General features: G+C 45.7%; 1 protein-coding gene across 2 annotated transcripts; it reads left to right on the forward strand.

The window, feature by feature from the left end:
* The first annotated feature begins 504 nt into the window (after positions 1 to 504).
* SLC25A38 (solute carrier family 25 member 38) lies at positions 505 to 12,803 on the forward strand. 2 transcript variants are annotated; one of them, XM_004419537.3, is made up of 7 exons: positions 506 to 908; positions 6,148 to 6,269; positions 6,873 to 6,957; positions 7,689 to 7,868; positions 8,133 to 8,301; positions 10,487 to 10,653; positions 11,979 to 12,803. In XM_004419537.3, exons 1-7 carry the CDS (start codon positions 840 to 842, stop codon positions 12,099 to 12,101), a joined length of 915 nt encoding a protein of 304 aa, XP_004419594.1. In that variant the 5' UTR covers positions 506 to 839; the 3' UTR covers positions 12,102 to 12,803. The 2 variants fall into 2 exon arrangements, with proteins under 2 accessions (XP_087286886.1, XP_004419594.1); XM_087430760.1 differs by lacking the exon at positions 10,487 to 10,653 and having other exon boundaries at positions 505 to 908.
* The last annotated feature ends 3,377 nt before the right edge of the window (positions 12,804 to 16,180 follow it).

Here is a 16,180-nt window from a genome sequence, read left to right on the forward strand (position 1 = left end):
TGTTATAATATAAAAATTATTGAGATATTTTACCTTGTTACCATAAGTCTTAGAAATCCAGTGTGTGGATAACCTACAGCACATGTCAATTCCCAAGTTAAATTTTCAGCGTTTAAGGGAAAACGTGGGTCTGCCAAAACAAAGAAGTCGCGTTTAACGAAAAAATATTCCGCACTGCTTCAGTTCTTAATATAAGTTAATTAAAATTAAATAAAATTTTAAATTCTGGTCTTCAGTCACACTAGCCACATTTCAAGTGCTCAATAGTCATGGATGGCTACGGGCTACCGTATTGGGCAGAGCAAGTCTCGACTGTAAATATGTTCCGAAGTTGTGCCCAAAAGCATAACCCCGCGTTAACGCCCCATTAAGCTCCCGGCGCAGAGAAAAGCGCGGATCCTGCAGTTCTGGACGTCTTCAGGAGGTGGCACTAAGGAGAACGCCCTTACCCGCTCGTGACCAGCGTCCAACCCCGGAAGCTAAATCCCCCTGTTCTTTCTAGTTCTTCCGGCTTTCTCCACCCGCTGGTACACACGGCCTAATTTCCTCAGGTCCTGAAGACTGCGGCGAGGCAGGATGGGCCGGAGAGCAGAGCCGCGGTGTCTGCTGAGCGAGTGAAGAGCGGCGAGTAGTTGCCGGGTCCGGCGCCCGGAGCTACGCACGGGCGGTGGGTGCTCAGGTCCTGACTCCCGACAGGCACAGACGGCAGAGCCCCCGCCTTAGAACGCATCTCCGGGCTACCGCCATCACGTCGTTTTGTCCTCTGAGGTCGCCAGGGCCGGGCCTGAGCTCCCACCGACGCCACCCTGAGCCCAGTGCACTCGCAGGCCTCCTCTCCAATGATTCAGAAGTCACGTCCGGCGCTGCTGCAGCCTCAGGATGTCGGAGACAGAGTGGAAACGCTTATGGTAAACTGCGGGAAAGAAGAGGCAGGGGTTCTGGGACCGCCGGCCCGGGGAGGGAAATTCGGGAGATTGCCAAGGGTCAGCAGCCCTTGGGGAAGCTTTTCCGCGTCCTGGATGCGCGCGGAACCGGTTGGGGACGTGGCAGGAGAGACGGAGTTTGACTAAGGGAATTTAAAAGCGTGGGAGCAGAGAGGAGAGGAGTTGCAGCCCAACCCTTGCGACAGGCAAGCAGAGGTCTCGCTGCTTCATTAGATCTGGGTAGAGATGGGCGGAATTGCCAGAGCCTTGGGGGATCTCCGGGGAATGTGCCCGCACAGCCCTGAGCGAAGTGCGAGCGCTACGGGACGTTTGCTTTGAGTTGGATGCCTAGAGTGACAGAGGTGGGAGGACACCTGGGCAGATATTTGGACTATCGCAAGGCCCGGTAATAGTCCCATGCCTGAGAAGCGGTCGGTGCTGGAGTGAGGTGTGCCAGGACCGCAGTGCCCGCGGGCGGGGCGAGAGGGCCCCCTCTGGAAGTCCACCTCCACGCCTGCCGGGATCCGCGTGGTTCCCGGGAGCCGCCAGGCCACGCCCCTCCGGTGTTTGGATTGGTTGCCGTGGTCGGGTCGCCGGGCCGTCATTGGTGGAGACGGAGGCGGGGCTGGGGAGGCGGGTCCCGGAGGATGGTCTGGTTGAGTCACTATTAATGATGGGTGGAGGCCGGGATGCTGCTTGGCCTTGAGCGGCGAGAGCCCGGGGTCGGTGGCCGCTCTCCCCTTGAAGTCATGGTTCCGGTCCGCCCGCGCAGGAGTCGAGGGACGGTGCGGGATCCTTTTTTTTTTAATCCTTAAAAAAGGTAGCGGCGGCCGCTCTACGTTTACATCTCTGAAAACATGCTTATTTATTTCTCTTTCTGATTCCTCCAGCTCTGGTCTTGAGCTAAATTGAGCTAAATTGAATTTAGGATTTAGTTTCTTAATGGGAGTAGGAATTGCTTGTGGAACCTGTTTGCTAACTATGTAAGTGCTAGTTACTGCCTTTGTTTTCCTCCGGATTATTGTTTGGTTGTTTTTGCCCTCCCTCCTCAAAAAAAAAAAAAAAAAAAAAACCCTGTATTACTCGTCTTATTTACCTTGAATAACTTTGGGCTATTTAGGAAAAAAATCAAACATGCCTTCAAAGGATGTGCCGTTCACCATTGATAATATCTTAAGACTATTCAAAACGAGAAGTGTAAATTGTTTTGTTTTGTTTTGTTTTAACAATTATATTACCTGCTGTTTTTTAACTATTAGAGGTTAATCCATACTGCTAGTATATATTTAGCATCTGCTGTGTGCTAATGCACCTGGAAAATTACAAAGTTAAAAAAGTTATGGACTCTATTCATTTATTCAACATATATTCAATGAGCCAATAATATGTCCAAGCAATGTGCTGTGAAAATAAAGACATAAAGAAGATAATTCCTGCAATGGGGGATGGTGTGTGTGTGTGTGTGTGTGTGTGTGTGTGTGAGTGTGAAGGACAGCAGCCTTAAAACAAATGCCATACAACACCTGTGAGAGCATTAGGGAACCAGCACCGAGGAGAACTGCTCCGAAGCTTTAAAGCTGGAACTACAGGTCATTCCTACAGCCTCACTGGAGCTAAGGGCTGAAGGAGATTACCGTGTCTGGGGGTGGGGCATGCAGGGCCCACTAAGCTTTATCTTGTGGAATTGTGCTCAAGGAAGAGCCATGTGCAGATTTCCTGTTAGATGATATGATATGATTCATTCATTCTTGACTGTTGAGCTCTACTGTGCGCTTGGCTCCATGCTGGGCAGGACAGCCAGTGACTTCTTCTGTCCTAGACCCTCAGTCATAAGGGAGATGGGCTCAGGTGCAGTGGAAACACTGAGGAGGAGCGCTGAACACCAGTGGGGGTTTAGGGGGCTTTCCCAGAGCAGATGAGATCTAAGCAGCGGCCCCCAGGGATGAACTAGACATGGGAGGAGCTAGGGTGGAGTTTTCAGAGATGAGAAGAAGGCAGAGTCCAGTATGGCTGCAGAGTGTGTAAGAGGGAGGAGGCTGAGAGAACAAGCCACAAAGGTAAGAAGGGCCCCATGAGTCTGAAAGGCCTTGTCAGCCAGCAGATTGGACTTTATCCTGAAAGGAATATGGAACAATTCAAGGGTATCGTTTTGTTTTTTTAATTGTAATTCAGTGAGTGTTAATGACATTTATATGATACTTTATGGTTTCTAATACATTTGTCACTACTTAAACTTTTTATTCTATCTTGTATTTAATTTCAAATTGATAACTTCAAATTATACAAAATATTGTCTCTCCTTGAAGGGTTTTGCACCTGGAAGCAATGTGGTCAGATTTACAGTTTTAAAAGATGACTCTGGCTGCAGGGTAGAGAGTAGATTAGAGGGATCAAAGAGATGAGGTGATGTGTGGGTGAAGAGGTGGTGGCAGTTGCCAAGGTAAGAGATGTTGGGGTTCTCAGCTAAGGTGGACAGAAGGAGGTAAATTTGAGAGCTGTTTAGGAGGTAGAATGAGGCTGAGTCAAGGATGGTGCCCATATTTCTGGCTGGGGCAGCTGGGTAGATAAATGGCAGGGCATTCACTGGGATAGGGCACCCTGGAGGAGGAGTGGATTGGGGGCGAGGGAGAGAGATGAGTTCAGGTTTGAAAGTGTTGTCTGAGGTGCCTGTGGGGCGTCTGAGTAAGTGGATATGTGGGTTTGAAGCTCTGGAGAGAGGTTGCAGGTGTGGATAGGAGGGTGGAAATTGAAGCCATGGGAGTGGATGAAGGAGTGTGTGAGCACTGTTCAGGGAAAAAAGAGCCTCTCCATGTAAAGGAGGAGAGGCCAGAGAAGTGGGAGGAAGACCAGGACAGTGTTAATCCCTGAAGCCAGAGGAAGAGACCATTTCAAGAGGGAGCTCCAGTAGTAGTCAATAGTGGAATGCTGCTGAGCAGCCTGAGAAGTGCCCTGGATTTTCACTTCACACTAGGTGGTGTGGTGAAAAGACCGTGAACTTTGAGTCCTAGCCAATGGCTTCAAACCCTGTGGCTTAGGACACATTTGTAACCTCTGTGAGCTTGTTTCATCTGTAAAATGGGTTTAAATACCTAGCTCTTAACAGTGTTGTGAGACTTTGAGGTGGTGTATATAGATGCCTTGCCCAGTGCTGCTCTGGGAGCACAGTGGAGGGTGGGTTGGTACGGTTGAGGCTGGAGACCACCAAGGAGGCTACTAGTGTGGATCAGTGAGGGGCAGACTCTGGGAAGACTGAGGGGTCATCAGCCGATCTTGGTCATGAAGCAGTAGGTGGAGTGAGGAGTCTTATGTGTCTCCCAAATATCCCACTGGAATATCTCAGTGTGGACTGGAGAAGAGGCAAGTGTGTGGAGAACTGTTGGCCGAGTTTCCATTTTGAAATGTTGAATTTGAGTTGCCTGTGGGCCATTCGACACAAGATCGAGGAGGTGTGGGGATAGCAGAGTCTGGAGAGAGGCTGGACTGGGCTGGAGATGTGGGCGTTGTCGGCATGTGTGTGTGAAGTGTGGTGCAGTGTGGGTGTGGGGAGGGTGCCCTGATAAGCTACAGCTGGGGGAGATAAGAGGAACAGCAACATCTGTGGGCAGCGCCAAGGGAAAGGACAGAGGAACTAAAAACAGGACTAACGGTCAGCAGAGCACCAGAACGCCAGCAAATGCACCAGAGAGGCCAAGTAAGAGAAGGCGAAGGATGGGAAAGGGTCCTGGGATATGGCAGGTCTTTGGTGAGACACACGGCAGCCTTAGTGGATTGAGCTTTAGCTGGATAGTAAACTGTGGGGACCTGAGGGGTGATTAGTCAAGAGGGAGTAGAGATGATATGGCATCAAGCTAGAAAGATGGGGGGCTTTCAAGCTTGTTTCCAGGCAAAGGAGAAGATGCCTATGAAAGGGAGAGGCCGAGTGTGCAGGGAAGAAGGGCTCATTGATGCCACAAAGTCTAGGATGAGGCCAAGAAACATAAAACTCATGAGAATATGGGTTAGCAAAAAGAGCCTCTCCTTGGGGGAGAGGGAGTTGGGTGCGGACACAGACCTGGCGAAGTATACATGTTGTGCTTGGTTGTACTTGTTGTCTTACCAATTCTACCACGCTTTGATACTTTACAAGCTATCTGAATGTGGTTATAAGCTCCAGTATTTATTATCTGAACTTATTTAGTCCTTTCCCCAACAGCCTTTTATGTAATTCAGTTACAATTTGAGACTTGCTTGTTTGGTGGAATGTGGAATGAGCTCTCTTCTCTGTGAAACACGTGCCACAGATTACAAACATTTTAGTTCTGGGTAAGTGGTTATGTGAGGTGTGTAAAGGCAACTTGCTATTTATCTTAGTGTTTTAGGACAACAGTATGCCGTTTATTAAAAAATAATAGTGCAAATGCCATTTGATGAGGAGAGAGAAGATCTTTTTGGATGGAGTTTGCCGTGTCTCCTTTGGACAAGAGGGCTTTTCGTGGTTGGGTTTTTTAAAGTGTTTTTCACAACCATTTGTGGTTGAGTCTGGATTCTGGGGCGGGTACTTGGGGGAAGTACATTTTGTCTTTGAGGGAGTCCTGCCCTTCTGGGTGGTGCCTCTAGATTAGCCAGTGTGTGTGACTGTCCTGGCTTAAAGGAGGGCCAGCAAACCCAGAAGTGGCTGCTGGTCTATGTCACCATCTGCGATCTGTGTAGGTCCCAGCGAGATGGATGGGTATAAGAGAAGGGGAAAGTTTTAAAGTAAGGAAATCATAGGTTTTACAGGAAGTGGCACATATGTTTCACACTGCATCTGAGCTTACGGTTTCACTTCTGTGTCTTCTTCCTATAAATATCTACAGGTCCTACAACCAAGGGAGCCTAGAAACCAGCAGTTGAGAGTTAAAACATTATGTTCAGTTGATTTTGCTTTTGTGAAAATAAAGAGATGGTCAATAACTTTTATTGTCAGGACAAATAGGGAGATGTGGTTGTGGCGTAATTTACAGATGGAAATAGACATGTTGCTCAGCAGGAGGAAACATTATGGATACTAAGACCAGAGAGATACCTCTTGCAATATACTATGTTCTCAACAACATTCTAGTACTGTTAATTCCTGGCTACACTTTTCCCTCCTCTGAAGTATGGAGATAATACAGGGCACTACCAGGTGAGCTTCTAAGTGATCCTTGCAAAAGTGAGTCTTGCTGCAGCAAAGCCGCTGACACAGTGTTCTCTTGTCCTGCAGTTGCATCCAGTGATCAAAGCTTTCCTGTGTGGCTCCATCAGTGGTACTTGCTCTACCCTCCTTTTCCAACCTCTGGATCTCCTGAAAACACGCTTGCAGACTCTCCAGCCCTCTGCCCACGGGTAAGACCTGCTGCCCCCCATTTCACTGAGGAGCTGGTTTCAACAATTTCTCCCAGACACAGGAGCATCTTTACTGGGTCAAGTCAACTTTCATTCTGTTGGATGTTCAAAGAGAAACACTGGCCATGCCCAACTTTCGTGTGTTTTGTGTATCTTCTTTTCTGTGAATATTTTTTATATTTGACATTTCTTGTTAATTAAATAGGATCCTTCCCTGAGCAGCTTTCTGGGATCGGCCTCCGTGACATTCGCATTTTATTGTGCTAGCCTGTGATGTCCTAACTGTGCTGCCTGGCATGAGTAGTGGGTGGTCCTTGAAATAATGTTAAGTATTGAGTGCCCCCATATTGGGCTCAGCACTGTGGGAGGTATACAGAATATATAAAACAGGAGGTTATCCCATTGCTTGTAGTGTGAATGGACAGATAAACATGTACATGCAAAATCACGAACACATAGGAACTCCAAGATTCCGAGATGCATTGTGGAGATTCTTAAGTGTTCTACAAGAGTCCATACAAAGAAGTCTTTGAGTGGGGAGTTCTTTTATGAGAATGTGGTCTAGGTGATTTTTTCTTCCCTGCCTCCATTTTGTCTCCTCAGATCCAGACGTGTCGGGATGCTGGCTCTGCTCTTGAAGGTGGTTCGCACGGAGAGTCTTCTGGGCCTCTGGAAAGGGATGTCCCCTGTAAGCTGCGTTTTGGGTCTTCTCTTGCACCTTCTGCTTTAATAACTAGCCATTTCTCGTCTTCCTCATGTATCCTCTCTTTTAAGGATCCATGAGAGTTGGAAGTGGTGAAAAGACCTGCATAGTCTTCCTGCCCATCTCTCATACCGTCGCTAACTTCTGCTTGAGGGCTTGGGGAAATAGTACGTCTGTATGCCCGGGGTATGACTTGTTGGTGCAGCACAATCTCTGGAGCAGACGCAGCTGGTGCCCCTGCCCGTCAGCCTGTCCTTGCCCTTACCCCGTCAGTGCAAGCGGGCTGAGACCGCCACACCTGCCCTTTGTCTGAAGGCTTTTTCTCGCCTTAGGAACTCACTTTGCTGGAAGAGCCAGGGGAATTAATGCCCACCCCAACCCCGCAGCATCCCTTAACCAATGAGAGATGAGAGTTGATGGTTAAAACCTCACTCCCCTCCTCAGGTGGAGGGATAACTCTGAGGTATGTCCTACACTGATTCCCAGAGGTCCCCAAAGGGATTAACTTGACCATGGCAGTAACTGGTTAGATAACACAGCCTTTACTGGCTGCCTTCTCTCCTATCTCGCTTCCCCACTCTCCTATTGGTTCCCTCCACACCTTAAATCAACTACATGCGTGCAAATCCTGGGTCTCCTTTTGGGAAAACCCAGCTAAGACAGTATCTTACAGTGTTGGTCTTTGATTTCGTTCCTTCTTCCCACTTTTTCTGCAGTCCATTGTGAGGTGTGTCCCTGGCGTTGGAATCTACTTTGGCACTCTCTACTCTTTGAAGCAGTACTTCCTGCGAGGCCATCCCCCCACTGCCCTGGAGTCGGTCATACTAGGGGTGGGCTCTCGCTCAGTTGCAGGGGTCTGCATGTCGCCTATCACTGTGATCAAGACACGTTACGAGGTGAGTTTGACTGCTCTAGGCCCTCAGGGTGGGTAAATAGAGGCACTAGGCTCTTGAGTCAAGTGGCCACTGATGTCAACTCCTGATTTATAACCTAACATAGAGGCAGATGTGGTCAGAGAACCCATTCGTCTAGGCAGGCCAAGCCACATGTGAACCAGAGCGCCCAATGCTCTGGTAATGCCACATACTCTAAGTTGACTTGGTTCATTGCTCAAACCCAAGGATGCCATGCCAGTCACTGGTTCTGTGCCTCCTTTGCAGAGTGGGAGGTATGGCTATGAGAGCATATACGCAGCCCTGAGGAGCATCTATCGCAACGAGGGGCACCGGGGCCTCTTCAGCGGCCTGACAGCGACACTCCTTCGTGATGCACCCTTTTCTGGAATCTACCTGATGTTTTACAACCAGACCAAAAACATTGTGCTCCACGGTACGGATAAGGGAAGGTGTGGTAGGGAAGAGATATCCCCAAGACATCACGTCCTCACCACTTTTTCTTTGATATGAGACTATTTGTTGTTCTTAGCAGCTCCAGGTTCTTAGCAGAGTTAAGGGACTGAGCCATATCAGCACTATGTCAGGCATGGGCCCGGGTGCTGGGATGCAGTGGCAGACATTACAGACGTGGTCCCTGGCTTTTCGAGTTTATAGCCTAGTGAGGCAGAGTACTGATAGTACTGTAATTCTTACGTGGGGGAGGGGATGGAATAAAGCACGTTTTGCATAGGTCTTGCGACAATACTTCCCAAAGTTGCCTGATCTTCTGATTGCTGGGTCCCACCCAGGGCCTCCTGAATCAGAAGCTTTGGGGTAAGACCTGGGAGTGTATTTTTCAAGAAGCACTTGATGTGATTCTTATCAGACAAATTTGGGAAACACCAACGGGTTAGGAAGAAAAATATTATTTCTGCCTCTCTTGCTGTGTTCTCAGTTAATGTGGTTCTAAGCCCTTCATTTGGATGGAGAGAAATGTGCCAGACCTCAGGCATTCTGGCAGGCTAACCCTACCAGTAAGTTTATATTGGGCAAGACCTGGGCAAAGTCAATGGGCAGTAAACATCTACCCAAGCAGAGCCAGGTATTGATAGAAACACATCCTGTAGAATGAACCTTTGTTCAATAAGTTTCCTGTGGATAATTTGAGCAAAGAATTGCAACCAAGGTCATTTAATTGGGAAAGCTGGAATGCCACCATCATGTGATCAGTGATGACCAGCTGCAATTGGGGTGTTTTGGAAGATTTGCTGCTTCTCCCCAGGCACCAGGAGTTGTGACACTGCAGGTCACAGCTTTACTTTTTTTTTTTTTGCTGAGGAAGATTCGCTCTGAGCTAATATCTGTTGCCAATCTTCCTCTTTTTTTGCTTGAGGTAGATTAGCTCAAGACATGGGCAAAGACATGGGCAAAGTCAATGGGCAGTAAACATCTACCCAAGCAGAGCCAGGCATTGATAGAAACACATCCTGTAGAATGAACCTCAGCTAACATCTGTGCCAATCTTCCTCTATTTTTTGTATGTTCGTTGCCACCACAGCATGACTTCATGAGTGGTGTAGGTCTGCACCCAGGATCTGAACCCATGAACCTGGGCCGCCAAAGCGGAGCACGTGGAACTTTAACCACTTGGCCACGGGGCCGGCCCCAATCACAGCCTTATTTTGCAGTAGAAAGTTAAGGCAATATGGGAGCTGGGATGTACGTTTTTAACTTCTCAATCCATCTTTAAAATTTTTTTTTATTTGGTATTTACAAATCATTTTAAACTTACAAAAAAGCCACACGAGTAGTACAGATAACTCCATAGCCGTTTATTATTCTCTTTATATGTGGTAATTGTTTTTTTCCAAACCATTTAAAAGTAAGTGGCAGACATGATGCCCCTTTCCCCTTAAATAACTCAGTATGTATTTCCTAAGAACAATGACCTTCTCATATAACCATCTTATCAAATTCAGGAAGTTTAACGTAGGTGTACTTCTTTAACCTATAGTCTGATCTCTAGTCTTAATTTCTCCAGTTGTCCCAATCATGTACTTTGTAGCAATTTTTGTTTTTTATCTTCAAGAGTATGGGCCAGTTATATAACCTCAGCATGGGTTTATCTGATGTTTCCTCGTGACTAGATTCAGTTATACGTTTTTAGCAAGAAGACCACATAAGTGATGTTGTGTCCCCATGCCTTATATCAGGAAGCTCATGACATCAGCTTGACCCATTGTGGGTGATGTTAACTTTTTATCTCTTGGATAAGATAGTGTCTCCACTGAAAGCTCAATTATTTTTTCTTTTGTAATTTGTATCTCTATGGGGAGATACTTTGAATCTATATAAATCTATATAAAACTTCCTGTGCCTTTCATCTATATGTCTTAGCATCGGTCAAGGATTCTTACCTGAATCAATTATGATGATGATGGTTGTAAAAATGTGAATTTTTAGCTTCATTATTTTATCCACATTTATTAGTTATACCTTTAAGTTTTTAATTCTTAACCTCGTTTGAATCCAAACCCTTCTGGCTTTTTTGAAAGAATTAGTGGGCAACTTGGCATTGATATTTATCTGATGAATGTGAGATTTGTTTATAACTGAATGTTGCCTTTGTCCTATTTCAGACCGGTTGGATGTAGCCTTTATTCCTGTTGTAAATTTCAGCTGTGGGATATTTGCTGGTATTCTGGCCTCACTGGTAACTCAACCTGCAGATGTTATCAAAACTCATATGCAGCTCTCCCCAGTGAAATTTCGGTGGATTGGCCAGGCAGTGACACTCATTTTCAAAGTAAGGCTATAGAAAAAAATACTGGTTCTTATTGTGGTTAAGGCTCCTCTGAGAGCAGTAGCTCTCATCCTTTACATGTTAGAATCACCTGGGGAGCTTTTAAAAATCCCCATTCCCAAGTCACAACTTGGGCTAAATTATATCAGAATCTCTTGAGGGAGTGAGACCTTGGCAGCAGTATTTTAAGTTCGCCAGTGATTCCAATGTGTTGCCAAGGTTGAGAATCACAGCTTAAAATCTCTTGTTCTTTTTTTTTTGGGGGGGAGGCTACATTAGGACAACCTGCAATGTTTGTTAAACATGCAGATTGCTGGGCTCTACCCCAGATCTACTGAATCAGGCGATCTGGGAGGACTAAGTAATCTAATCAAGGACCTAGGAGGAAATATAGTCAGAACAAAACCAGAAACACATTGTTTTGTTTCTAGGAGTTTGCTCTAATACAAAGGACAAAGGGTATTATTGAAGATAAAAAGTAAAGTGCACTAAAGTATTATTTAAAAGCCACTGAGTTGGCCCTGTGGGAACATGTACTGTTATCACACACCAAATATTCTTGTTCAAGGTAAATTTGTCACCTATATCTTTAGCTTTTCTGTACTTCTCAATTTTTCTGTGTAGCAGGGGAAACACATGAGCATATGCATCAAGTATCTGTCTCACTCTAGATCTAAGCAGACATTTGTGAATTGGATCAGATTCCTCACACTGCTTAGGTTGCCTGCTTTCTTATTCTCTGTACCTAAAATCACAAAGTTTGAAAATACATTCTTCAGTATACATGAAAATGTCAGGAATGATAACAATAGAAATGAACAAATCAATCCAAATTATGAGGGAGGGATAAGAGGTGTTTTGTCTTTAATTCTTATATAACGCGACGAAGAACATACAATGAATTACAAAACGTTGCTCCCTCCAGGCATACAAATTGCCAAAAAGTCACCTTTTCCTGCAGCCTGGAGCCAGGGCCCACAGCTTGGCAAGCAGACCTTGGTCTGGATTTCAGCTGCCACCTGGGGGCTTGATGCTTCTGTGCACTGTACAAGCTGTACAACTGTACGCAGCAACCCTGCATAAAGATTTTCAGCTAAGAAATAAATTCCCCTGAATAGAGCAAGCCATAGCTTAGCAACTATGCAAAAAATTTTTTTTAAGTTCATTGTCTCCTTGGACCCATTATTCATAGTTTTGGCATTCTTTATAAAAGTCTAAAAACTGAGTCTTAAAAATGGGGTAACAGAGAGAGACCCTCACTCTCATGCCAGGTGTATAATTGCATTGCTACTTTGCTTCCAGAGTTTTGACGTTCATTTTCCTCATAGGACTATGGGCTGCGTGGCTTCTTCCAAGGTGGTGTCCCCCGGGCCCTCCGCAGAACTCTGATGGCAGCCATGGCGTGGACAGTCTATGAGGAGATGATGGCCAAGATGGGCCTGAAGTCCTGACCCATTACCTTCCCAGAGGGAACTGGGAAAAGATGGGATCCGTTGCCCTGCCTGGTTTGGGCCATAGGCTGCCTCCTCTCACGATCCTGAAGTGAGATGAAGTCCTATCTGGAAAGCTAGGCAGATACGTCACCCTGTTACTCAGTTCAAGTAGAGAATAGATGAGCCTGACTCAAGCCTTCAGAATCTCCCCAAAAAGGAGTCAACTGATACACACAGCACTTTGGGGAGTTAGGAGAAGGGTTTGCATACCCTGCAAGGCTACTTGAAAAGGCATTTCCAGAGAGAGCCCTGCCAGGTGGCTCCACCTCAGCCACCCCCCTGTACCACGGTGCCTCTTTGGGTCTGTTCCTGGGCAAGGAATCACAGAGCCAGAGCTGTGGGCTGCCTGCTGTGGCCGAGGAGCTCCAGCAGGGAACACTGGATCTTCAGAGAAAGGAGTGACTGTTACCAGGCTGAAGTCTGCATCTGAGGTGATGTGAGGATGAGGAAGATAAGATGTCACTACTTAACTGGTTCCTAATCAACTTCTCAGAGGCTCTGGAGAAGGGGGGACAGTGGCTTCCTAGCCTCTTAAGTGTCCAAATTAAATTTTTTGATCTTGGCCCCAGCACTGTTTCAACTCTAAGTTGTTCTGGCATTTTTCTGCAGCAAAAGTTCAGATAAATAAAGTGAAGCACTTTATCATTGAAAACTTTGGAATACCTAGCGTCATCACTCTGTTCTGAAATAACAAAATAGTCTAAGGTGGCTGGCTCTTGACCTATATGGATTCTAAAACCTAAAAATTTTTAAAACAGCTTTATTTTACACATCATACAATTCACCGATTTCAGATATACAATTCAATGATTTTTAGTAAGTTTACTGAGTGGTGCAACCATCACTATAAATCAGTTTAGAACACATTCATCCCCCAAAAGTTCTCTTATTTGCAATTAATCCTCGTTCCAAGCCCCAGGCAGCCACTGATCTGCTTTCTGTCTCTATAAATTGGCCTTTTCTGTACACTTCCTGTAAATGGAGTCACACAATATATAGTCTCTTGTTTCCAGCTTCTTTAGCATAATGTTTTTGAGGTTCATCCATGATGTGGAATGTTCAATACTTTTTCCTTTTATTTTTAATGGCCTGATAATATTGTATCGTATGCCTATACCATATTTTATTTATCCATTCATAAATTGACGAATATTTGAATTGTTTCCACTTTTTAGCTCTTATGAATAATGCCACCATGAGCATTCATGTACAAGTGTTTTGGGGACATATATTTTCATTTCTCTTGCATATATGCCTAGGAATGGAATTGCTGGATCGTGTGGTAACTATGTTTAAACATTCGAGAAACTACCAGACTGTTTTTCAAAGGGGCTACACCATTTTACGTTCCCACCAGGAGTGTATGATGGTTCTGATTTCCCCACACCCTCCTCAACACTTGTTATTGTCTGTTTTATTTGTTATAGCTATTCTAGTTAGTACACAAGTTTTTCTGTCAATTTTCAAACCTAGGAAAGGGCCATTATTTTATCCAAAACAGCAGAAGGGGGAGGTTTTGTCTCCTGGTTAAGAACATGGGCTGTTCTTAACAGGGGGCCCAGATTGAAAGTCTGGCTCTCCATTTACTTAGACACATTTGAAATTGTGCCAGGGAAATGGGGTTAGTAACATTTCCTACCTCCTGCGGGGTGGTAGGGTTAAATGAACAAATGTTTCTGGCACACTGTGTTAGTTTCCTAGGGCTGCCACAGCAAATTACCACACACTGGGTGGCTTCTAACAACAGAAATTTATTCTCTCACAGTTCTGGAGCCTACAAGTCTGAAATCAAGGTGTCACCAGGGCCATACTCTCTTTGAAGTTCCTTGTCTCTTCCAGCTTCTGGTGGAACCTGGCAATTCTTGGCATTCATCACTCGAATCTCTGCCTCTATCTTCACAGTGCCTCTCCCCCAAGTGTCTGTCTCTCTGTGTCCAAATTTCTGTCTTCTTTTAAAGACACTAGTCGTTGGATTAGGGCCCATCCTACTCCAGAATGACCTCATCTTAACTTGATTACATTTGTAAAGACCCCTATTTCCAAATGAGGTCACATTCATAGGAACTGGGGGTTAGGATTCCAACATATCTTTATGGGGGACACAAGTTAACCTATGACACACATTAAGTTTAATGATTTGTAAGTTTAAATTAAGTTTATACTTTAGGTTTTAGGTTAAAATGCCCTATTCAAAATAATATGGGGAGGAGTATGGGAGAGGACAAAGGATCCTAATCTCATAGTGGCACCCAAGCTACCAGTGCTTGGTGACATATGTGTGAGGCCTTGTGCTGGGGAAAGCAGGGGAGCACTGAGCACTGGAAATGGTGTGCTGGGCCAGGAGTGAGGGAAGGCAGGTTACACAGACAATGGATGAAGTAGCTGTGTCCTAAGAATTAGACTCTGAGGCAGGGTATTCAGGTCCTTTCTCAGGGCCTCTTCAGTCTCCTTTGACCCTCATCTTGGTCAGTGGGAGACTAATGCCAGTGATGGCCCAGGGGGAGGGCCTGGGGGTGGGGGGACAGAGATGAGGCCCAGAGGTGTAGGCTTCACCCAACACAGATTTGCTCACCTTATACTTGGTTGGTGAATTTTGGCCACTACAGTCCCCTTCTGTGCCCCTCATTTGTTCTTTTTGGGGTAAATAATCATAAGATTTGGAGAAATAGTCTAATTTTCTCTAAACATGGGGTAAAACTGAAATTTGCCTTTGTGAACTCTGACTCCAGAGGCAAGTGGCCCTGGAGTCTGCATTTGCCAAGTCCCAAGAATTTTTTCTTCCTCTCCTGCCGTCTCCCACGTGTATGAGTATTACAGTTCAGAAGGAAGTGGCTAGTGAGCTTCAGCTGGCTTTGGGAACATTACCCAGTGCCCCTTTTTTTTTTTTTGATTGATTCATTTTGGCTGCCTCAGACAAAGCAAATTACTTAGTGGCGGGGCTTTGTGGGAGGAAATAGTCATCTGGGGACTAGAGATAAGGCTTAGTAAAGCATGAGCCAAAAGAGGACAGAAGCAAAGCTTTGAAACTGCCGTTATACTCAATTTACAAAAATATGTTATGAAATTTTTCAAACAATCAGGAGAGTAGAGCACATGGTACATTGGCCCTTCAGTCACATCACCCAGGTGGAACAATTATCAGGATTTTGTCCCTCTTGCTTGTCTTTCTTCTCCCCCAACTTTTTTCTTTCCTTTATGAAGCTTTTAAAAGCAGATCTCAGACCTCACACCATTTCACCCTTCGTCACTTAATATGCATCTCTAAAAATGATGGACATTTCTCTAACATAACTACAATGTTGTTTTCCCATGGCGAAAAAGTAAAATTTTTTGCATATCATCCAATACCCAGCCCATAGTCACATTTCCCTGATTGTCTCAAAAATGATTTTTTACAGTTGGTTTATTTGACTCAGGATTCAAAGGAGGTCCTGAGATTCTTTCATCAGCTGTTCGAAAGGGTGAGTCTGAGACAAACCACGATTCGAGTCAGTTCCTGAGGGCTCAATCAAGTCAGGGAATCTAGCAATAATAACGGGGGGGGGGTGGGGGTCGCAAAGCTGAGATTTGCTCAGCAAGGCAACGCCCCTTCCACGCCCCCCAGGCTGAGCAGTGTGCATTTCTAACTTATTGCTGACATCAAATTCTCAAATCTCAGCTTTTGTCAGTATGCCCTCTACAGAAAAAGCTGGCTCAATGCAACAACCTCTAGGTCTTATTTCAGCTTCCAAGTTCTTCCCGCTCCTTGGGAACCGCTGGCTTGGGTAGCTGATAAACACTCTGGAGTCTAAGATCAGTGGTTCTCAAACTTGCCTGCACATTGGAATCATCTGGAGAGCTTAACTGATGCCTGGGTCTGCCACCCAGAGATTCTACTGTAATCAGCTTAGATTGTGGCCTGGGCACCAAGAGTTTTAAAAGTTCCCCAGGTGATGCTAACGCGCAGGCAAGGCTGAGCACCACGGAGGAGCCCTGCAGGGCCAGATTCACCACTCAGCTCTCCCGACCCGGGCTCCAGGGGTTAAACTGGAGCGGGT

This window comes from Ceratotherium simum, chromosome 5 (assembly GCF_057802395.1).
Source record: "Ceratotherium simum simum isolate JZ-2026a chromosome 5, ASM5780239v1, whole genome shotgun sequence".
Taxonomy (NCBI): domain Eukaryota; kingdom Metazoa; phylum Chordata; class Mammalia; order Perissodactyla; family Rhinocerotidae; genus Ceratotherium; species Ceratotherium simum.